The sequence below is a fragment of the Hevea brasiliensis genome, chromosome 7 (genome assembly GCF_030052815.1).
Source record: "Hevea brasiliensis isolate MT/VB/25A 57/8 chromosome 7, ASM3005281v1, whole genome shotgun sequence".
Classification (NCBI taxonomy): domain Eukaryota; kingdom Viridiplantae; phylum Streptophyta; class Magnoliopsida; order Malpighiales; family Euphorbiaceae; genus Hevea; species Hevea brasiliensis.
This window is the reverse complement of record NC_079499.1, coordinates 2,813,772-2,838,565: the sequence shown is the minus strand read 5'-3', so window position 1 is coordinate 2,838,565 and position 24,794 is coordinate 2,813,772. Positions and strand designations below refer to the sequence as shown.

Below are 24,794 nucleotides of genomic sequence, written 5' to 3'. Positions count from 1 at the left end.
TATGAGTTGGTTGCAAAGTTTATTCTAAATGGTTTGACCAAATACATAATTTTTTTTTTCATGAAACCAAATATATTATTTAAATCAATATTTATTGAGAATACATATTATAACCATAAGTAATAAAATTAATAATTTTGATTCTAATAAAATTCTCAATCTAAATACACCATGAATATTAAAAAGAAAAAAAAATCTTGAATAGCTTACATAAGAAAATAAAAATATGTCCACTAATAAAGAAAAATAACAATTATAGTTAAAAATGACACATAAAATCATAAATTGTAATGCCTTTACTCCAATCACTTTATTCCCACTTTACTTCAACAACTAGAGGAATTATTCGTTCGGGCCCATTCCATCCTGAGTTTCACAGTTTTGTCCCGTTGGTGAACGAAGAACTTCTCGGAAGATCACCCATCATAGGATTTCACTCAAGCGAACACACTTAACTTCAGAGTTCTTCTAACTTTCCATGCCATTCCACCAAAATATACCTCTAATAATTAGTTTCTCCCATTTTAATATATAATTCGGTTCATTCCTGCCCTCAATTTGAATAAGGGCACCAGCGAGTCTTGCCCTATCAGAGGACCGCTCCAGTCGAGGACTTCCCTTTTTGCACGGGATGTTACATAAATAGTTTTTATCATTGATAAGAAAATATTAATATTGTAATAAATATTTAAAATACAAATAGTATTATTTATATTATAATAATAATAATAATAATAATAATAATAATTATTATTATTATAGTTGTTGTTTAAAAAAAAAAATCAAAAGATGCAAATTTAATGTGCATGTTTTAAAATGTAGATAACAAGAAGCTTATGGATTGATTAAAAAGTGTAATCTAAATAGTTTTATCAAATACATGATTTTTTTTTTGATAAAACCCAAATGCAAGATTTAAATCAATATTTACTGAGGAATACATATTACCATAACTAATAAAAATTATATAATTCTAATTCTAATAAAATTCTCAATCTAAACCTATACAATGATTATTAATAAAAAAAAAAATTGAATGGCCTATAAATAAAAATTTATCCAATAAAAAAAGAAAATTAAAAATCATATAGGTTGAGAAATTTGCTATCACAAACAAATCAAGGTAAGAGGAATGATGAAAAAAAAAATATCATCTCCACTACCTCAGTTTCTTCTATTTATATTATATTATATACTAAAAAATGAGGAAGAAGAAGGAAACAAGACAAGGTGAACTCACCATAGAACTATGTTAGTTTCTTCAAGGGGTGGATTTTGCTTCACCCAAGTAGCCAATCCCTCTCCAACACGAGGATTTTGATTAGGAAACTCTCCTCCAGGATACATTTCATCACGTGCGTAAGGTGTTACCCAAAGATTATGTTTCAAGAAAGCAGCTCTTCTTAAGAATTTTGCCTCTGAACCAGCCAGTGGTAAACAATTTGAACCAGGTACTAACTTGTAACCTGTAAGCTGCCCAGTCCGGTTGACAGTTCTTGTGTTTCTGATCTGAACAATGAAATGGTCATCAACGCAAACTAGATATGGTGATTTATCCCAAAATAGGAAAAGAAATGTGAAAAGGCAATATCATACAAACCACTTATGCAACCTACACAGCTTACATTCCAGGAACATGTCCAGAGAATAGGAATACAAAAATGGTCTTCAGTCAATCAAATTATAACAAGAAAAAGCATTCACACATTTGCTTCTACAATGTGCATACGAGGAACAATAAAAAGATGTAAAACAATATCATAAACAATATGCATATAATGCTAAGAATTGTTATAGACAAGTACATACAATCCAATGGCGAGCAGTTAATGGATTGCAATCACGCATTGCTTGCAATTCAGATCTGAGCAGTTCCTCTTCAGCATAGAATGCATTATCATGCACATTATCCTTTCCTGGCTCTTCAACTTTTACATTCACCTCAACAACCTATAAGAAAAAGAAAATAGACATCTCTTAGCAGATAGGTATACATGGAATACTCAGGAAATATCCAGGAAAAAGAATGTTCTGATCTTCAGATAGAAAGACATATCAAAGGGCAGAAGATCTGAAACCCAATCTGGTCACTGGCGGATGTACTAATAAAAATAAGGGTTCAATTGACCCCTTTTTTTTAAATTACTATAATGTATATATGTATTTTTCTAAATTGATCCCTCATAAATTTAATTATTGAATCCTCTTTTTTAGTGACATATGTATATTTCTGCAAATGGGAGGTCAATTGAACCTCTTTTTATTTTATATAAAAAAAACCTTGATCTTAAAAACATGGGTTAACATCTAAGGGCCACAAAATCCCCTGAATTTACCCTACAGCAACAGGGCATTATCCCTCTCAAACTACTATCCCTCTCAAACTAGTCTAAGAAAAATTCATTAAGGTTTGGAGAAAGTTTCAAACCACCAACCTAGTCCTTCATGAAGCACCATAAATGGGCCATCTTGAGTGCGTTTTGTGTGTTGGAACAGAAATGGGATTATAGGGTTAAACTCTAAAGAGAAACAAGAAAGCCAGTCATGAAAGAGGGGGGAAAGAAGGAAAAAGAATGCTGTTAATAAAGCCCTAAAAGGTAATCATTACAACAATATCATACTACAGTGAACCCACCTGATTGAATGTTTCGCCAGGCTTACAATCAACTGCCATATCCATACGTGCCACAAAAAAGTGTTGATGGACAGGTGCATATAATCCAGGAGCAATTGTTGTACCATATTTCCGTATTTCCCCAGGTTGCAGTGCTCCTAAGCTAAGAATTCCAGTGAGTTTAACCTCAGCTTCAATTTTCCCATCCTGAAATAAAGAACAAATAGCTAAAGATATTAACAACTCTTCCTCACAACTTCACACAAAAAGCTAAAGAGATGGCAACTGTACAAAGAGTAGACACCCTAGCAATGCGAACTATAGAAATATTCCTCACTCAACAATGACCTCATTTTGCTATCAAAAGGGCAGCTAAGCCTTGCTGCTGCACTCAAAAAGCTTTGCATAGATTTAAGAAGAAAAATTAATTGATTAGGAAAGATATTGTGCCATCAAACCAATTTACATAAACCAAAAGGAGATACCCAGAGGAATTCAAGTCAGACTTACCTGATAAAAATGCCAGAAAAATCCATACTCATAATTAGCCACAGTGCATATAAAAGAAACTGACAGCCTTCTAGAACGTCGGACTTCTGGTAATCCTGTTCTCCAATCCTGATGCTTCCATAAGATACCATGATCCTCTTCATGCAAACAAACACAATTCTCAATTGTTTCAACACCTCCAGTGAAATTTGTGAAGTGTGCATCAAAGTACTTGATGAAGCCCAAACAATCACAATTCTGCAGGATAACAGTTGTGTAATTACTTGGTATCTTCAAGTCAATCAGGCAGGAAGATATACATGGTCCTATAACACGCACACACAGACCAAAAAAAAAAAAAAAGCCCCACCTTCTTAAGAGAATGTGCATTTTTACCCAAGCCGTCTTCCCCTGCATCAAATGCATTTTTCCTATAATGCAGATCATTTGGATCTCCGTAGGGAACCACCCTCTCAACAAAACTTAACCTGTGGGCCACAGGTCTCCGACCTCGACTACCATCAACATATGCAACAGAATAGATAACTAAACCCTCTCTGGGCGTGAAACCAATACGAAAATTCCACTGCCAAGCAAAAAAACCAATAATAAGCATGAAATTTTAATATAGACACTAGTTAGTAATGCAGTTCCACAAAGAAGCTAGCACCTTCTGCCACTGAACAAAGTGTCCATTAACACGAAAGCTTGGGCCTTCAGGCTGAATGATCTGTAGAGGTTTCACATCACTTCTATCAACACCTCCTCGAGATTCACCAGCAGTATAATTTCTTAAGGGATCAGCTGGTGGTAGGGGAACAAGTTTACGGTCATCAAATTCAATCACTACCATGTTTTGCATATCAACAAGAACGTGGATTCCTTCAACTGGATGAGCATAACCATTTTCAATTGGACAGTCACTCTCGGTTCTGCAGAAGATAAGAGGTTTAGCAAGCCTGCGGCTAGGAGCATCAGCTTCACTGTGATATCCAACACACCTACAAAAATTGAAATGTCAGAAAAGGAACAACACAAGCATGAAACACATTATCCACAAATAAACAGAGTAAAGCTAACCAGGGGTCCACCATCACAAGATCCATATCCTCAATACCCCTCTTTTTCATTGCCTCCCGAAATGGAGGGAATGCTTTCACCACAGCTTCACATTCAGCATATTCCATAGCATCCTGTAATTATAAAAGCCAATTAAGAAGAAATCCATGTCGGACAATTATATGCAGAATCACTTCAAATGCACATAAAAAATTAATAAAAAAAAAAAAACCCAAACAGAACTTATCTTCTAGACACTAGATTCAAATGAAAACACTCAACAGGGTACAGATTTCAACAGACCTAATAGCACAATAGTCTTCTTATTCTGAATATTTAAGATCACAAGTTAGAAATTATGCAGATGAAGCAAGAATATTGAGTTTTATGGCTCATGTTTTTAGAGAAAAAAATATTAAACACTAAAAGCTCCAAGCAAAATGGGGGAGAGAGGGGGTGGTTTTGCAGAGACGCTGTAGGAGTGAAGCTTAGATAGCTGATATTTCTGTAATTGCAAGTTTCTTGTTTTCCTACTTGTAAAATTAAAACTCTAGCAACTCTATAAATAGACACTTGTAATTCTCCTTGATAGTGAAAATTGCTGATGGCTCTCTTTGGATGTAGGCGCATTGGCAAACCATGTAAAATTCCATGTGTAGTTTTTTCACCTTTTCTATGATCATTATTCTAATTTGCATCTATGTGTGCGCGTGCGTGTGTATTGCATGGTCAAATTTTCAACAGAATATTACTTATTAGAGATAACACACCAAGCTATGTATGGAAAACCTAAGCAAATCTTTTACTTTAAAAGGTAGTTCATCATACAATAACTGGAGAGGAAAAAAAACACTAATTCTTCTTTACAGAATTTCAAATCTTTTACTTAATGCACTTTTTTGTATCTTCCAAAATTTGCTAGTTCATTAGGTCGTTCTTTTTTGTCTGATTTAGGCAAACAATTTTTACCATGTAAACAATATTTAGTAATGAATGTTCCTTTCTTCCCTTTTTTTATATCATTATCATTATCACTTAGCACTAAGTTTAACAATAAATATGTCAATCAACTCTTTAACCTTAAAGTCCATAACAAAAGTTCTTCATATACCATAGGAGGCTGAACGTTTGGAACAACTTTGGATGAAATGACTTTGCCTCTGTGGTGGCCACCTCGAGTTGCAGCATGCACTTGTTATAGCTCAACAATCCATATGCTTGTTTCATTTGACTTTTTATTTTAAACAACAAGCCTTGCTTGTCTGGGAGGAAGTTTGGTGGGAATTACAGGCCCACCTTTAGTTCTAGGAAGTAATGAGGGCTGGAAGGGAGGGAAGAAATACGCATCCGCCAATGCAACAACATGCTTATCTGGCTCCAGTAAAACTACTTCAACAAAGCGCATGCTATCTCTCACCTGAAAATAAAGTAACCACTTCATTTCTTCCATCAATAAATTTCTAAATTATAAGGGACAAAGTTCACATACCAGCTTGAGGTATCTTTAAATTTCACAAAAATCCCATGTATCTTGAAAATATAAAGTACACAGAAATCCACCAGTAAGCAGTTATTGCTATTTAACATTAACCTACTACCTATAAAGCAACAAAACAGGTAGTGAAAGTTATTTTGTGGTTTCTTTGTATTTTTCAAAACAGAAAGATGTTTGTACAATTTGAGGATACCTCAGGATGGTAAGTACAATTTACCCAATTATAAGCCAGAATTCAAGATAAAAATAGCTGTAATTAACCTCAGGAGTTGCTCCAGCTGCCCTGACAGTTGCCACTGCAACAGAAATTTCAGCAGCCGTTAAAGTGTCCAAAGGGTGGCTGGTTTGTGCCCTTGCCATCATCGGGATTCCTATACAAGAAAATAAGAAAACATAATAAGCAAATTTCAAATGAGATTAAAATTATCAAACAATCAGATAACCTAGAACTAGAAGAGAAGTCCACGCCACATCTTGCAGTTTTCAAGTTTGGACTCCCTTCCAGGGTTAATTGCTTTCTGTAACTCATTGCGTTGACAAGAAAATAACCAGGTCAATGGGGCATATCCTTAGATAAATGTAATAAATTTCGAGCATTAACGGCTTTAGCATCTAGGATAAGAAAACCATAGAAACCCAAATAAAATATATTTTTTAACATAAAATATTTAATTAATAATTTAATTTATATTAACTAATTGATGAAAGGACTAAATAATTTAGTTTGGATCTTCCTTTCTTCTTTTTGCGGAGAAAGGAAAAAGAGTGCGCTTGAGAGTGTTCACAATGGTGGCCCAAAATGTAGAGGCCGATCTATCTTTTTCAGCACAGTACAAGCCACAGGTGAAATTATTGTTTTTCTATATCCATGTTTTGCCAATAAATCCACCACAAAATAGGACTCTCTCTTGCAAAAACAAAAAATTAACATTTGTTTTTATTGGGCTCCATCAGCGTCTGGTGTCCTGGCCCAAGAACCAGACAGTTTTTGGTCATTTCCAACTCTCCAAGTATCATCACTGTATCAGAATCACTATTTGTCTACTACAACTTGAAAAAAAAAAAAAAAAAACACACACGCTCGCAATTGTTTTGGTGGGCTGTCCCTGTATAGGATCAAAATTTTGTAAGTATTTGTTATTATAATAAAATAAATTTAAATAATATATAATTAAATTTAAAATTAATTTAAATTGAAAAACTAATATTTATGTTGAGTTTAAATTTTATATATTAGATATTTATTTTTTGAATTCATTTATAAAAATATTTAATTAAATATAAAATATATATTTTTATAATAATATTTATAAATTTTATATTTTTATTTTAAATAAAATGAAATTGAAATATTTTATAAAGTTATTAAATTTTTAAAAATGTAGATTATAAAAAAAATAAATTTTTATGTAGATTATTAATTAAAACATATAAAATTAAATAAATTTAAATATTTTTTTGATAATAATAATAAATTTGAAATAAATTTAGATAATTAATAATAAATTTTAATTAAAATTAGAAATTATTTTTTAAAAATATTAATTAAATTAATAATTTTGCTCACACTACCTTAACTTTGGTGTCTCGCTCAGAAATTCGGTGCACCTCTCTTGTTTTAAGTTTTATGGCCATACGTTCCCCTTTTTGTAATGATCTTGACGTCTTCCGCAGGCCAAATTTTGAGTCCATTTTTTGTCTATTCCAAGTAGTTTTTAATAATCAAAACTTTCCTTTTTTTTTTCTACCTTAAAAAAAAATCATAACTTCTTCAAACATCAATTTTTGCTTAGTTCCATCTTTTTTAGCTTGTCTAATTCAACAATATTTTACATTTTTTGATAATTAAGTTGAAACTTACGTTTAATTATATATTATTTTTTCTGTTACAATCATTCAGAAAAAGATTCAGTCAGAGTAAAGGCAAGTTCCCCAGCAGGCAAGTATGCTTTATTTGATGTTAAATCAATTTTAATATTATTTAATTAATTTAATTATACTAAAAAGTAAATATGAATATGTGATAATAAGAAATATATATTTAATAAACACATGATTATCTTTTGTTGTGCGTCAAATTTTGCCTTTTAATTAATGGGAAAAAAAAAGAAGCTCCCATTGTCTTATTCTTCCATTCCTTCTCAAAATAAAAAGAACACACATTCTTGTTGTTCATAAATTGATTGTTAGGTTTCAAATATTAATTATATCCCAAGATTCAGCAATTGACTTTGCGGTAATTTAATATAAAAAAAATTATTATATAATTTTATAAGTAAGACAAATTTCTTTAATCAATACATAATTGAGCCTAATGGCAGAGCTTTCAGATTTCCATTCTGTTGTCTAGTCTCTTAATTATTTTTCAACAAAATAGGATGGAGGTCATGAATATTGTAGCCTGTAGGTGTAACATATGTGGAGAAATTTCATTACAATGGTCCCATGGAGTTTGTCCTATTTGCTCTCTTTGTCATGGCAAATTATGCAATATATTGGATGTGTTAAAAAGTAATGAACTATACACTAAAAAAAAATCAATTATTCATTTCATTTAAGAGATGAGATCACCCATTGTGAGTAAATATGCACGTGCATAAAAGGCACACAATAATTTGCCTTTTGTCACTTATTTCTCCAGGTTTTTACCATTGCTCTGTCAACTAACATTCACCCCAAAATCCAACAGCTAAACTACACTTTGAATGTTAGCTTTCCCAACAGTATCTTTGCGAAGTCAATCTAGTGATCAGTATTGCCGTCTTGGAATGTTCTGCTAAATGTATCCAATGTATCCTTTGTCTTTATTTTTTTTTTTTAACAAAATATTATTAATAAAATATAATTATTTTTAAAAAATATTAAATATATACATTCAAAAATAATATATTATTTTTAAACAGGGGACCAACAACAATGAATATCTCTTGAAGCTTTGAAATCAACCTATAAATTATTATTGAACTTTTCCCATTTATGAATTTATGCATGGACAGAATTTTTTTTTTTTCTCATTAGCGTATCCTTTATATTCATTTTAAGGCAAAAAAAGATTAATCTTTTTAAGGTTCTGCGAATTCAATCTTATGAAAATTATAAAAATTAAAATAAGACAGTAATGGGATCTAACTTTAGGTAGCTGCAGGAAGTTTTAAGGATATTTGATGAAAAAGGGCAAAATCGCAAGTTTTGATGACAAAACTCTTTAGAGAAACCAGATTGATATATAAAGCCTGCAGTAAATGTGGTTGGAGTCACTTCTTGATAAAAGTTCTTATGATTGTCTCCATCATAATTTTATAGCTTTAGCCTTAATTCTTTCAAGCCATCAAAATGATGTGTGCCGCCAAATCAACTATCCACGGCCACTTCTTGCTTACCAATCATTAGTCTTGTGTCATTCAAGTGCTCACACGGCAGCGTTTATATATACTCAAATCTGATGTATGATAAATATAAGTCTCACATATAAAATATATGGTGAAATTTATTTATTAAATATATAAATTTTATATATTTATATTTTTTTATTTATAATGGACTGAATTTAGACAATAATTTTTCATACACATAAGGGTGAGCAGTATTTAGTTTGAATTGAATAAACCAAACCGAACCACGTTAATTCGATAATTTGAGTTTGGTTTGATTTTGAATTTTAAAAATTTTGGTTATTTCAGTTTAATAGTTTTAAAGAAAAAAATTTGATTAAACTGAACTGAATTATTTTATTAATTTTTAAATTACTTTATTTTTATAGAAAATTTATGTATTATATGTATTTTTACATAAATAAATTATTTAATTTTATTTATTAATGGTTATTAGTTTCAAATCAAGGTTAAAATCAGCCCAAATGACTTGAAAATCAAGTATAAATAAAAAATCCATCAAAGCTCAAAAATCGATCGATTTGAATCTAATTGAACTAAACTGAATTAGAGCAATTCGGTTTAATTTTGTATGCATTTGATTTCATTCGATTTTTAAAATATGATAACTTAATTAATTCAGTTTTGATAATTCGGTTCGATTTGAATCAAATTCTCAATCCTACATTTAGTTATTTGTGTTTGTATTTATTGATTTTTAAATTACTTTATTTTATAGAAAATTTATGTATTATATGTGTTTTTACATATATAAATTATTTAATTTTATTGATTAATGGTTATTAATTTCAAATCAATGTCAAAATTAGATCGAATGACTTGAAAATTAAATATAAATAAAAAATTCATCAAAGCCTAAAAACCAATCAGTTTGAACTGAATCGAACCGAATTAGAGCAGTTAAATTTAATTTAGTATGCATTTGATTCGATTCTATTTTTAAAATATAATAATTTAATTAATTATGTTTTGACAATTTGATTCAATTTGAATCGAATTCTCAATCCTACACATATATATTCCTTTATCTTTATTTTTTTTAGTTATTTGTGTTTGTATTTATGTGACGTAAAATGATTCACATAATTATTTATCTCAATTTACTTTATTTTATAGAAAATTTATGTATTATATGTGTTTTTACATATATAAATTATTTAATTTTATTGATTAATGGTTATTAATTTCAAATCAATGTCAAAATTAGATCAAATGACTTGAAAATTAAATATAAATAAAAAATTCATCAAAGCCTAAAAATTAATCAGTTTGAACTGAATCGAACCGAATTAGAGTAGTTAAATTTAATATAGTATGCATTTGATTCGATTCTATTTTTAAAATATAATAATTTAATTAATTCTGTTTTGACAATTTGATTCAATTTGAATCGAATTATCAATCCTACACGTATATATTCCTTTATCTTTATTTTTTTTAGTTATTTGTGTTTGTATTTATGTGACGTAAAATGATTCACATAATTATTTATCTCAATTAATTTGAGATTAAAAATTAATTATTGTTATATATATATTAATTATAGTTATATATATATTAACTTTCCTTTAAAGGGAAATTATTAGATGTACCTAATGCAAATTTATTATATCTCACAATTATGTGGAATTCACTTTTCATATTATAAGGAGGGTCTATTTTTTTATGAGAGAGGAAGTACTATTTTTCAGTGCTTCTGACTTATCTAATAATTAACCCATTTAAAAGTTACTATTTTCACAAAACGATGCACCCATCATGGGTAGATCCAACAATTCCACAATATGTGCATGTGTTAACTTTCCTTTAAAAGTAATCATTTTCACATAGCCACCTGCCATGGGTGGATTCATCTTCCAACATGAAGTCTTATATATTTGGCTTAATTTCATGCAGTCATGGTCGCATAGTCATCATTTATACTCCTTTCTTGGAAGAAAAACTCATCCCTCTCTTTCCCTCTCCCAGACATGGAGGATTCAAGAGAGCCGCTTCTCTCTCAAAGAGAGGACCAAAACCACAACCATCACCATGAGGATCTAGACCGTCTACACTCACTTCCCATATCAACAACAAGCACTTATTCCTTCGTCCCCGATGCCGATGACATCCCTCCTATCAACGGCATCTGTGATTTCTTCAGAGAATTCTACAAGGAGTCCAAAAAACTCTGGTACCTGGCCGGCCCTGCCATCTTTACCTCCGTTTGCCAGTACTCCCTCGGCGCTATCACTCAAGTCTTCTCCGGTCAAGTTGGCACCCTGGCCCTCGCTGCCTTCTCCGTTGAGAACTGTGTCATCGCCGGCTTTTCCTACGGCTTCATGGTATATGACTACGTATACCATGACTACGTATATATTTATTAAAACAAAGTCAATACTATTGAGTCAAAGCTGATTAGTACACATATATAATACCATATCTGCTTATCAAAAAATACCATATCTGCTGTGTTCATTGATTTTCGTATATATATATATATAGATAGATATGTTTTGGGTTACAATAAATTGAAATTGCTGATGATTTATACGTGGTAATAAACAGCTTGGAATGGGAAGTGCACTCGAAACGCTATGTGGGCAAGCATTTGGAGCAGGGCAGCTTGATATGCTAGGAATCTATTTGCAAAGATCATGGATCATTCTTGGTACTACAGCCTCACTTCTCTCATTGCTGTATATCTTCGCCGCACAACTTTTGAAGCTGATTGGGCAAACAGCAGCCATATCAAAGGCAGCTGGGATATTCTCAATCTGGATGATACCACAGTTATTCGCTTACGCCATGAACTTCCCTATGGCAAAATTCTTGCAGGCTCAAAGCAAGATCATGGTCATGGCCTTGATCGCAGCTGCAGCCTTGGTTTTGCATACATTTTTTAGCTGGCTTTTGATGCTAGATTTGGGATGGGGATTGGTTGGAGCAGCGGTGGTGTTAAATGCTTCTTGGTGGTTCATTGAATTGGCTCAGTTTTTATATATTATTAGTGGAACTTGTGGGCGAGCTTGGAATGGATTTTCATGCAAGGCCTTTCAAAACTTGTGGGGTTTTGTTCGCTTGTCTCTTGCATCTGCTGTTATGCTTTGGTAAGTTATTGCTCTCCATTTTTTTTCTACTATAACTTTATTATTATTATTATTTGTTTTATGAGGATATTGCATGTCGAAGAATCAAAATTGAACACGCAGTGGACTGGTTGTTGAGTCACTTAATTAAGGTCTGTTAAGAAAGAAACCAAAAGAGCTGAAATTTACAATTTCATCTTGAGATAAGCTACATCTTCTTCTTGGCTTCATGTGTGATTGTCATGTAGTATTATTATATCTCAGGTCTCAAAAAAAAAGCTTTATCCCCCACTCTCTAATTAATTAATTTCTGATTGCACACTCTCTAATGGGACACATAACACATGAGAAGATCTTTTCCTGTTTAATTATTAATATTTTTTAATCTAAATTAAAAAATATAAAAAAAATTTAAAATTTTATCTGAAGCGCGATTCCAACTTGTCTGTACGCGTACCTCATCGATGCATTTTCAGATTTTGTCACAGATCTGAAGAATAATGTAGTTTAATTTGGTAGCCAAACAAATAAATAAATTAATAAACAAACGTATAAAATTAAATTAAAAATAAGTAAAATTCAATTCAAATAGAAAAAATAAAAAAATTGATTTAACTTAAAATTTTTAATTTAATCTTTTTATAAGTTTATTTGATTAATTATTGTTAGATTTATTCCAAAAAATTAATAAAATTAAACTCAATTAAATAATTTATTTTTTTAATTTTCATTATTAAAATTTTAAATTAGAGTTTATTATTACTTAAAAAATATTTGAACAAATTTAATTTTATATATTTTAATTAATATTTTTTAAAAAATTTTATTTTTATTAATAATTCATATTTTAAAAATTTAATAATTTCATAAAAATATTTCAATTTTATTTTATATAAAAATAAAATATATAAAAATTTATAAATATTATTATAAAAGCATATATTTTATATTTAATTAATTATTTATATAAATAGAATTTGAATAACAAATACTTAATATGTAAAACTTAAACCCGTCATGGGTATTAAATTTCAAACCAAAGCTTTCCTAAATCTGATTTTATACCCAAACCCATCTTATTAGAGTTGAATCGAATCTGGTACTTGCAAAAACTTGACCCATTATTATTCATATTTGAAATGAGTACAAAATAAGCTCAAAAGAACTCAAGGTGAAATCCAAACTAATAAATCAAATCGAATCGTACTAAATTAAATTGATTTGATTCAGTTTAAATTAATTTTCTCCCTAATTTAGCTCAATTCAATTTAATCCATTATAAATTTTAATTTATTTGATTCTTAATTTTTCAAACCTAACCAAATCAATTATTCAATGCTAACCTCTAAATCAAATAAATATGTTAATAATTAATGTTGTTGTCAATTAATATTGGTTAGCTTAAATAAGTATGGATAAAATATTTGCTTAAGTTATAATAATTATATTTAAAATCTTTGTGAGCGGCTGCAGCTTAGAATTTTGGTATTTTATGGCATTGATACTCTTTGCTGGATACTTAAAGAACGCAGAGGTTTCAGTGGATGCCTTGTCCATATGGTGAGTATATATTCCTTTAATTATTATTATTATTATAATACTTATTTTTAATGCTGGATTTTGCTTAATTCAGAAATTGACTTTGACTATACGACATCCTCTGTTTTTTAAAAATATATAATTTATTAAGCTTATATTATTATAATTTGGGTTTTCGGATTCCCACAGTATACGTACAATATGTATGTTTTCTGCTAAATGTATTTAAATATTTATATATTTAAATATTAAATTATTTTTACTGTACACTGCAGAAATTATAAATTATAAAAAAATAAAATAAACACACAAAATAATAATATTTACGTGATTTACCCTCTAAATACAAATAAAGAAGATTTTAATTTATGTATCATGAATTGTTAAATTGCAGCTTGATCATTTTGGGCTGGATGGTCATGGTAGCTTTTGGAATGAATGCAGCTATAAGGTTTGTTACTGCTGTATTTATATAAGTTGAAATGAAGAGTTACCAATTTCATTAATGATAATGTGTTGATATGCATGCAGTGTAAGAGTATCAAATGAACTAGGCGCAGGTCATCCAAGAACAGCAAAATTTTCAGTAGTAGTGGCTGTTCTATCATCCCTCATGATTGATGCCATTCTTGCTCTCATTCTCATTCTCACAAGAAATAAATATCCATCTTTGTTTTCCACGGATTCTCAAGTTAAAGAACTTGTCAACGATCTAACACCAGTCCTTGCTCTCTGCATCGTTATTAACAATATTCAGCCTGTTCTCTCTGGTAATTAAAAATTTCACCATCTACATATATAGATAGCAATTTCCATAGTTTTTGCCTTGTGATTCTCTGTTTTTTTAATTTGATTCAACCAAGATTTGACTTCAAAATTTCATAGTTTTTCTTTCCTTTTTTTTTGGGTCATTTAAGGTGTGGCTATTGGAGCAGGATGGCAAGCAATCGTGGCTTATGTCAACATAGCTTGTTACTATGTGTTTGGGATTCCTTTGGGTCTTATAATGGGTTATAAACTTGATATGGGTGTTCGTGTAAGTCTTTTCTTCTTTATGCTCAAGCCCTTTGATAATTATGATAATTATTTGGGTATAATAGAGCAGATTAATTAAGTAGATAAAACTAATTAATTATTATTATAATGGGCCAGAGGGAAATTATTAGAGAACTAATAGTTTTTGATTTTGGGTCTTGTTTAGGGGATTTGGTATGGAATGTTGTCAGGAACTATAGCACAGACTGTTGCCCTTTTCTTCATGGTCTATAGAACAAATTGGAACAAAGAGGTAACCTTCCACATATTATGGGTTTTTTTTTTTTTGTCTGCATAATTTAATTCAGTTAGTAGAAATATCTGCATACAACATTCAATTGTTAAAAAAAAATTAAAATTTTGTGTGAATTGCAGGCTTCTATTGTTGAAAGCAGGATAAAGAAATGGGGAGGACACACACGATTAAAGATTCAGAAGCGAAAAACAATGAAAATATAACCTAGTCCTGAAAGTGAATGGAAATGCACCATGGATTGTGATTCTTTGAAGGAAAAGCAATGATTTATCAATAATTTCCCAGGGAAAATATGTACTTCTCATCAGAAAGCTTTTCATTTTTGTTTAGAAGAAGGTCAGGATATTGAAACCCCAAGACTTCTGCTTACAATTATCTAGAGTGTACCAATATGTAGACCCTGCCATGGCCAGTTTAATCCGGAATCGAAATTGATTAAAATTGCATTGATGATCTTAAAATCGGATCGAAATCAGTTAATTCAGTATCGAAATCGGTTAATTCAGTTATGATGTATAATATTCAGTTAAGTAATTTTAATTTCAGTTAAGTAATTTTAATTTCTTAGTATTAATCAGATTTTAAATTCAAAATCCTATAATCCTGAAAGGTTGAAATCAATCTTGAAAGGCAAACTTTTTCAGTTAATATGTCTTTTTCAATTAATATGTCATTGTGAAACAAAAATTATTTCATGTTAATAAAATTAAGCAAATTTAAAGAAAGAAATTAATTAGACAACTTGTAATGGTGGGGTTATCATCTCCAATCAACAATAAGAGTCAGCTTCTGGTAAGTCATACATGCACAATGGTGACAATCATGTTTTGGCTATAGGATGATAACTAACAAGAAGGGTATATATATAGGATATAGGTAGCCGTCCTCTCCATATCCACGGCTCCATCCTATATAAGCAAAGGTGAATTTAAGATGAACACGTCTACATTTTTATCCTCGCTTTATAATTATAGTTTAGTTTTGTTAAAGTTGAATTTCTATAATCATAGTAATCCCTCCACTCTTTGCCATACACATCTTTATTCCTCTTTTCCCTCCACTTCAAATTTAAAACCCTATTTAGCATCGAAATTTTATAGTAATCGAAAATGCATAGGGATGACTATTGGTGCCGCTTCAAAAAGAGTTCTGAAGGAAAAAAGAAAAGTAGACACGAAAGACAGAGTGAAAAAGAGAGGACATGAGAGTTCCATATTTGTTTAGTTTATTAGTTCTTTACTAATCGTAACAACAATGTTATGTTAGTTTTAACTATCCAATTTTAGTTAACAGAGAGTTATTAATTTATTAATTACTTTGTAAATAGAATAAAAACTCATCTCTTCAATGTTTTGAGAGTGTTTGCTTTAATTTATAAAAAAATTAACTTATAAACTAATTTGAGTTTATAATCATTAAAAGTTATATATTATTTAAAATGCTTATGAATGATTGGTAGGCAGTTGATGTATTTGGTAAAAGATAATTTACAAGCACATTTATAATTAAAATGAATAAAAAAGATATTAAATGAAATATGTAGTGAAATTTTAAAGATTAAACGAGGATAATATATAAAAATACTTGGTCAAATTAACTTATAAATATCAAAATAAAAAGTTAATTATCCTAGTAAGACGGAACTGTATTTGTGTCGGAGGAGCCATGGCCTCCCCAAAGGTTTTTAAAATCAAAATTTTGCCTATAAAATTTAATATTTTCTTTAAAAAAATCACTGTTTACACCCCAAAAAAAAAACTTTTAAAATTTAAAATTTTATTTATAAATTTTAGTTTTTTTTAATTACTATTTGCCCTTCCAATATTTTTATTTTTGTTTTAATCTTTGTATTTTTATTATTTTTTTTATGTTTTCTCATTTTGATCTCGTAATACTTTATATTTTTATTTTATTAAGATTTTATTTAGTTTCTTTTTAATATTAAATTTTAGCCCTCCAATCTTGAATTTTTAGCCCTTGACCCCAGTTTATTTTTTTCAGCTTATAGGCTTATATAATGTTCTAAACAAATAGGTAAGCTTAATTTTAAAGTTTATAAGCTGATCAAATCAGTTTATATATTATGACAAACACTCTCTTTGCATGAATCTATATTATAGTTACTAGTTTGCTCATGGTATCAGAGCAACAACTTGCCTAAGATCTGTTGAAGATCCTACTTCTTCTTCATTTGCTTTTGTTCTCTGGAATCTATAATTGATTTGCGAAGGCTGAGGTTATGGGGTAAAGGGAACCACAGAGAATTCGTGGGAGTGAGAGCTCAGATTTGGGCAAATGGAAATCAGAACTTTAATGGAGATCCCGTGTTGGTGCATAGCTCGATCGGACAATCCTTTCATGTAGAGATGATAATGAAATATTAGCTAAAGATTGGAGAATGACCAAAGAATTAAAGCAGTTGATCTATAAATCAAACTCAAAATAAATGAATAAATAAAAATAATGGTGACCAGTTGCGTTGTGGAGCAAGGTAGCTGATTCTTCCCTTTAAATGGTTCCAAATTACTAACCACTTGAGAAAATTATTCCATTTCACAATTGGCATGAAGCTTATTTTTAAAATTCTTTAATTGACAAATGCAGTCCACTACATATATTGACGGGAATGTCATTATTTAATATATTTTTAAAAATTATTTCTCAAATTATTATGTTAAGTCCAACAAATTCAAAAAATAGTTTTCAATAAATCTCGTCGAAGAGAAGATTTTTAGTGCAAATGAGACAATTTGAAGGCCTTCTTTTTGGTCTAATCATTTTGATCACATATTAAAAAAAATATATATATATTAATGATATTATTTTGAATTATTATTTATTAAGTTAAATATTAAAATTAATAATTCATATTTTAATTGAACAAGTAATTCCAAATTTAATTTTAAAATAACACAAGTTTTTTATATTATTTTTTAAAATAATTTTATTGTTCATAAATCAATGTTTAAAGAGTTTTATATTAACAAATTTAAGTTAATGAATAGTTTAAAGTTGATAAATAATTGAAAATTCATTAAATTTCTAATGCAAGTGAAATAATATAATTTATATATTTATTAATCATGCATACATCAAACTAATATATAATGTATATGAATTTTAAATTTGATTCTTTTATTTTGATTATCAGTTTGTTTACATTTATTATATATCATTGGCACATGAACATCTTTTCAGTTTATTATTGGACTTTTTGGAGTTGAAATAATATATATATATATATATATATATATATATATATATATATATATATATATATATATATATATATATATATATATTTGTGTGTGTGCGCACCCATGTATGTAGGTAGGTGTGCGTATTTACTAACTTACTTATAACCTATTTGATGTATGTGTAACACACATGCTTCAAAAAATTAATATGAATAAAGGGGTAAACTTTTAAATAAATATTAATACCCTTAATTTTTTTTATATTATTTATAATATTATAAGTTCTCAATCAAAACTTACAACATGACTATTAATTAAAAAAAATATTGAATAGCTTATAAAGGAAAATAAAAATTTATCTAATAATAAAGAAAAATAAAAATTAGAGTTAAAATAATATAGTACTTTTTTTGTTTGAAATCAATGATATGGTACTTAAAATTGTATAAATTGAGAAATTAGCTATCACGAAAAATTCAAGGTGAAAGGACTGTTTTTTATAATTTTTGAGAATTTATTTATAGATATATTAGTAGTACTTTTTAATGTAAATAGGAAAATATTTAATTGTTAAAAAATATATAAAATAATAAAAGGACAATATTTTATTAAATTTAATCTACATAAAAATATTTTTCTCACTTATGAAAAATTATTATTATTATTATTATTATTATTATTTGAAAAAAAAAATGAGCACTAAATGTGCATGTTTTAAAATATAAATAACGAAAAACTTATGAATTGATTGTAAAGTTTATTCTAAATGGTTTGACCAAATACATGATTTTTTTTTCATAAAACCAAATATATTATTTAAATCAATATTTATTGAGAATACATATTATAACCATAACTAATAAAATTAATAATTTTGATTCTAATAAAATTCTCAATCTAAATACACCATGAATATTAAAAAGAAAAAAAAAATCTTGAATAGCTTATATAAGAAAATAAAAATATGTCTACTAATAAAGAAAAATAACAATTATAGTTAAAAATACACATAAAATCAACCACTAGAGGAATTATCCATTTTGACCCACCCCATCCTGAGTCTTATAGTTTTGTCCCATAGATGGAATGGAGAACTTCTCAGGAGATCACCCATCCTAGGATTTCTCTCAAGCGAACACACTTAACTCCAGAGTTTTTATAACTTTCCATATCATTCCATCAAAATGTGCCTCTAATAATTAGTTTCTCCCATTTTAATGTATAATTCACTTCATTCTTGCCCTCAATTTGAACAATGACATCAACGAGTCTTACCCTACCAGAGGATCGCTCTAGCCGAGGACTTCCCTTTTTGCATGGAATGTTACATAAATAGTTTTTATCACTGATGAGAAAAATATTAATATTGTAATAAATATTTAAAATACAAATAATAATAATAATAATAATAATAATAATAATAATAATATTATTATTATTATTATTATTATTATTATTATTATTATTATTATTATTATTATTATTATAGTTGTTGTTAAAAAAAAAATCAAAAGATGCAAATTTAATATGCATGTTTTAAAATGTAGATAACAAGAAGCTTATGGATTGATTAAAAAGTGTAATCTAAATAGTTTTATCAAATACATGAATTTTTTTTTTTGATAAAACCCAAATGCAAGATTTAAATCAATAATTACTGAGGAATACATGTTACCATAACTAATAAAAATTATATAATTCTAATTCTAATAAAATTCTCAATCTAAACCTACAGAGTGACTATTAATTAAAAAAAAAATTCGAATGGCCTATAAATAAAAATTTATCCAATAACAAAAGAAAATTAAAAATCATATAGGTTGAGAAATTTGCTATCACAAGCAAATCAAGGTAAGAGGAATGCTTTTATAATTTTTGAGAATTTATTTAATAGATATATTACTTAGTAGTAGTTTTTAATTAATCTAATATAGGAAAATATTTAATCATTAATAAAAATATATAAAATAATCAGAATAACAATATTTTGTCAAATTTAATCTATATAAAATCATAAATAATTTTTAACACTTAATGAGAAAATATTAATATTATAACAAATATTAAATATTATTATTCAGTAGAAAGCTGAGACATAGCCCTACAACTTTCATGATAAACACAAATCCAAATTCTGACCATAACCTAGTAAAATTGCCAACCAAACTTAGGTCACCAAATCTGGCAGAACCAAATTATCCAGAAATTCTGGGTACAGGTCAATCCGGCCAGTTATGGTAAAATGACCATAACTTGAGCTACAAAACTCCAATTGGAGTGATTCAAAAAGGAAATTAAAGAAGACATAAAGGAACAACTTTGATGAAGAAAATTTTATCAAATTTCTCCTGTAACAATAACCAATAGAACAGTAAACTTTGGGTATGAAATCTAAAAATTTTGAATAACATAAAATAAGCTTTGTAATGGTATTGGAAATCAATACCAACAAAAATAGAATGCAAAATGTGGTATCTTGGCGAACTTAGGTTCAATAAATTTATTATGTATCAAAAAGTCAACAATTTAAGTGAATAGTAATGTGAATAATAATACAAAGACACAAAGTGTAAGAACTAAATTAGTAGAGAAAATTAACGTATGAAAATTGAGATCCATGAAATGTTCATGGATTACTTGGAATAGAAATAGTAACGCACCTAAATGACTTAATGAACATTTAAATTATGTGAGTATATAGTTAAGATTTGTATTCCCATTACTAGTAGGTCTAATAAAACATAAGTGATACCACTTGAATATGAAATGAAATTAACTTAGATGGATTGTTGAGTATAAATGGGATGAGGTTTACATTAGAACTTATGTTTTCATTACAAATAAGATAATAACACCTTGTATGAGTTATGAATTCATATAAATATTGTAATGAATAAATGAATCACATGAAAATATGAATGGAACATTAGTTTTCTCTATGAGTAAAGGAGGAATGTCTTGAGTACAATGATACATGAATACCATTGTTGAGAATTGTGATCAATATGAATGATGTAAGGAATGTATGAATATTATGATGAATGTATAAATTATGAAATTTGTCATGAAATAATAAAGTCATAAAACACAATATAATAATATTTATTGATATTATGTGCCATTTTATTGCCTAGACATGTGTGTCAGATTGGATAGATTGGCATGCCAATAGGGTATTGTTATAGCAGTACTGCAAAAGGCTTTATGCCTGTATTCATGGCTTTATGCCCGCACTCATGGCTTTTATGCCCGATTACGTGTTATCATAGCTTTTTTTAGCCATACTGACTGTATACGTGGTTGACGTTCTGCGTCCCATAGTATGACGGCCCGAGGCACCGCGGTGTCCAGTGCCAACAACCCGCTATCCAGTTTAGTCAGTCTATCATAGGTTACTTGGGCAGAAAAATTTATTGAAATAAGTTAAAAATATTAGAAACTAAATAAATCAGTGAGAAAAATCCAAAATGTATTAAACTAGTATTATTTAATTATTACGAAATGATCCACAACACATAGAAAATATTAAAAGAGTTTTCGACTAGCAAAATAAGCATAACCTAAGTAATTATTAGAAATGCATCCTCCATAATAAAATAAACATAAACTAAATATTTAGATTTATTTGTACATTATATAAATGATTATTGTAAACTTATGACAAAAGAGATTCTAGAGAGTAACATAAATGACGAGAAATGTACTGTATAGAAAATTTCACATGAACCCAGTCAAATTATTGAATATAGAAAATATGCTCCAATTATTTTTTATTTGTATACATTATTTCTTGTTATATTATTGCACCACTAAGCAGCAATACTTAGCGCGATGGATTTGTTTCCTCACGCAAGTACTGAAGTTAAAGCCCAACGAATACTAAACAGAGATTTTGGAGTATGATCTACAGAGTGTTCAAGGTTGTCACCTCTTCAGCAATGCATGTAGATATGGCCCATATAGATCATATTATATATTTTGTACATTATAATTAATTATTATTTGTAATGTAAACTATGAATTATATGTTGAAATATAGATTATGGAACTATAATTAATTTGTAGATTATATAACTTATGAAATTATGTAATTATTTTGTAAATTATGCAAATTAAGGAAATTTAAAAATTTTACTTATGTAATTTAAGAATGTTTACATATGAATTGAGTATGAATAGATTTGTACAAATGAGTATGTGAATTATAAGAATTGAATGTGAGATGAATATGACGAGCATGAATGATATTTTTACTGTAAAATATTATTGAAAATTTCAAGCAGGTAAATAGTGAAAATACGTCAACTAATAATAAAATAGGAGAAACTCCGCTGGTTTCTGCGTAGAAAAATAATTGATATTAAAATATAACGAGATCAAATTATTAAAGGAATAAAGTAAGATAAGATAGGGTGCTCCGGCACTGAATAGAAAGGTCCCTTAGGCAAATCCCATATCGGCAAAGCACGGAGATGGTCTTGGGTTCAAAAAGTAATGATAAAATGGGAAAACTAATCACTAGAGGCGCCTTTTGGTGGAATGGCCTGGAGAGTTGGAAGAACTCCAGGGTTAAGCATGCTCGCTTAAGAGAAATCCTAGGATGGGTGACCTCTTAGGAAGTTCTCCATTCCATCTATGGGACAAAACTGTGAGGTTTATGGCCAAAGCGGACAATTCCCCTGGTGGTTGGAGCCCGATTGTTACAATTGGTATCAGAGCTGCTCGCGTGTCCTTTTGGGCGATGGTGGGGCAAACCTCAGCGAGGACGCTGAGTCCCGAAAGGGGGGAAGAAAAGTCCCTTAGGCAAATTCCACATCGGCAAAGCACGGAGATGGTCTTGGGTTCAAAAAGTAATGATATATAAAATGAGAAAACTAATCACTAGAGGCGCGCCTTTTGGTGGAATGGCTTGGAGAGTTGAAAGAACTCTAGAGTTAAGCGTGCTCGCTTAAAAGAAATCTAGAGTTAAGCGTGCTCGCTTAAAAGAAATCATAGGATGGGTGCTCGCTTAAGAGAAATCCTAGGATGGGTGACATCCTGGGAAGTTCTCCATTCCACCTATGGGACAAAACCGTGAGGCTTATAGTCAAAGCGGACAATTCCTCTATTGGTTGAGCCCGATCGTTACAATTCCAAATACAAAATTCAAACTCAACTCAAACCACTACAAACATTATTTATCAAAACAAAATTCATCTCCATTATGATATATTATCCAAATTCATCGTATTAGAATCTAATAAGATCAAATACTTGAAAATATCTTATCATTGCCATCCTTAATAACTAGACTCACAAATCTGAAGGAACATGTCCTTAAATTATGCAGAGATGAAACTTAGTTTTGGTATGCTAAAATTGATCTAATGATACTCTTAAATGTAAATTAAAAAAATAATAATTATAATAAAATAAAATTAATTTTTTATATTACTTACTCTTATTAATTGAATATCACGATTTTTAATTTTTATAATGAGCAAACAATCATATTATATATATAATTTTCTCAACAAACAATGATTAAATCTTAATATCAAACTAATTATTATGGTCATATAGATTTTTTTTTTTTGCCATTTAACCCTGTTTGATATTATAATTCGTATCAATATTTAAAATTTACAAATCATATAATTTTCCAAGTAACACCAACTAAATATCAAATAAGCTCCTGAATTTTTAAGTCAAAAATTAAGTTGTATGTCAAATAAGGTCTTACACTTTCTAATAAGGCTAAATATAGGGGTGGTCATGGTCTGGTTTTGAACTGGAACCGAATCGGAACCGGTTCAGTCAAAATGGGAATAAAACTGATCAAAATCGAAACTGGCTTCGAATCGGACTGAAACCATCATTTTGCGGTTTAGTTCAGGTTTATATTTTTTAAGAACCGTGAACCGGCGGTTCTAAACCGGATTAAACAGACGATTTCAAACCGGATTAAACCAGCGATTTAAATATAAAAAAAAAATTCAATAAATATGTTACCTCACTCATAATTCATTTATATATATTATTAATTCTCTACACAATTATTCTCTGTATTTTCTTCAATTCTTAATATTTTTTAAATTTTTCTCAAATTCTCTAAATAATTATTTTCTACACTCATTTTAATTTCCAATACTCTCTCAATTTTCTTACTTTATTATTTTATATATTTACTGAAATTTTTAATACTATCTCAATTACTTTGTTATTATTTTAAATCTTCAATAAAATTTCCAATACCCTCTATTTTATTTTTTTTTCTCTTTTATACTTTTTAATTATCAATTATTATATAATTTTTTTAAAAAAGCAAGTAATAAAACTAGAAATTTTTATTCTTCTAAATCCTAAAGGGATATTTAGGCAAAATTAAGTTCATACACTTTTTGCTATTTTATTTTAAAAAAAAAATAATTTCGTCTCTAGTTTTTTAATCAGGTTCAAGTCTTAATTTATTAAAATTTTTTTAAAGATAAATTATTTTCTTTCTTTTTTTTTTTTCTTATTTTATTTTGATTGAAAGATTTCTAAGAAAAATTAAAATATTTTTATAAATATAACTTAAATTTTGAATCAATAAATTTTTTCTCTAATTTTTTTTGTCTAAACTACCCTTAAACCATCCCTAAACTATTTCCAAACCGTTCTCGAAACTG

General features: G+C 28.8%; 3 protein-coding genes across 4 annotated transcripts in view; 2 read left to right on the top strand and 1 right to left on the bottom strand.

The window, feature by feature from the left end:
- The window catches only part of LOC131168918 (protein DETOXIFICATION 29-like), a 32,646-nt gene extending 17,238 nt beyond the window's left edge, over positions 1 to 15,408 (top strand). For both annotated transcript variants that reach the window (XM_058149687.1, XM_058149686.1), the window contains one exon: positions 15,152 to 15,408. The gene's annotated coding sequence lies outside the window, so the exon portion shown is untranslated. The remainder of the gene's footprint in view (positions 1 to 15,151) is intronic.
- LOC110640702 (diamine oxidase [copper-containing] 1, peroxisomal-like) lies at positions 121 to 6,222 on the bottom strand. Its single transcript, XM_058149685.1, has 10 exons — positions 5,919 to 6,222; positions 5,274 to 5,579; positions 4,184 to 4,296; positions 3,774 to 4,104; positions 3,474 to 3,689; positions 3,125 to 3,361; positions 2,636 to 2,821; positions 1,810 to 1,950; positions 1,241 to 1,509; positions 121 to 613 (listed from the first exon to the last, which is right to left on the bottom strand). The coding sequence occupies exons 2-10, from the start codon at positions 5,274 to 5,276 to the stop codon at positions 469 to 471; spliced, it is 1,641 nt and encodes a 546-aa protein (XP_058005668.1). The 5' UTR covers positions 5,277 to 5,579; positions 5,919 to 6,222; the 3' UTR covers positions 121 to 468.
- LOC131181473 (protein DETOXIFICATION 29-like) lies at positions 10,942 to 14,854 on the top strand. Its single transcript, XM_058149690.1, has 6 exons — positions 10,942 to 11,373; positions 11,597 to 12,138; positions 13,591 to 13,677; positions 14,051 to 14,107; positions 14,188 to 14,426; positions 14,574 to 14,854. Exons 1-6 carry the CDS (start codon positions 11,020 to 11,022, stop codon positions 14,768 to 14,770), a joined length of 1,476 nt encoding a protein of 491 aa, XP_058005673.1. The 5' UTR covers positions 10,942 to 11,019; the 3' UTR covers positions 14,771 to 14,854.
- Positions 15,409 to 24,794: the final 9,386 nt, after the last annotated feature.

What these genes read in the sequence shown, in the direction of transcription:
- LOC110640702 (XM_058149685.1), bottom strand. An exon ending in TTTTCTGGCATTTTTATCAG is followed by an intron (nt 2,822 to 3,124) that starts GTAAGTCTGACT and finishes TCTTTATTTCAG; the next exon opens with GATGGGAAAATTGAAGCTGA. An exon ending in GAAACTAACATAGTTCTATG is followed by an intron (nt 614 to 1,240) that starts GTGAGTTCACCT and finishes CAAAAAGGGAAG; the next exon opens with TCCTCGACTGGAGCGGTCCT.
- LOC131181473 (XM_058149690.1), top strand. Translation starts at nt 11,020, where the DNA reads ATGGAGGATTCAAGAGAGCCGCTTCTCTCTCAAAGAGAGGACCAAAAC. An exon ending in GTGGATGCCTTGTCCATATG is followed by an intron (nt 13,678 to 14,050) that starts GTGAGTATATAT and finishes GTTAAATTGCAG; the next exon opens with CTTGATCATTTTGGGCTGGA. An exon ending in TATTCAGCCTGTTCTCTCTG is followed by an intron (nt 14,427 to 14,573) that starts GTAATTAAAAAT and finishes GGGTCATTTAAG; the next exon opens with GTGTGGCTATTGGAGCAGGA.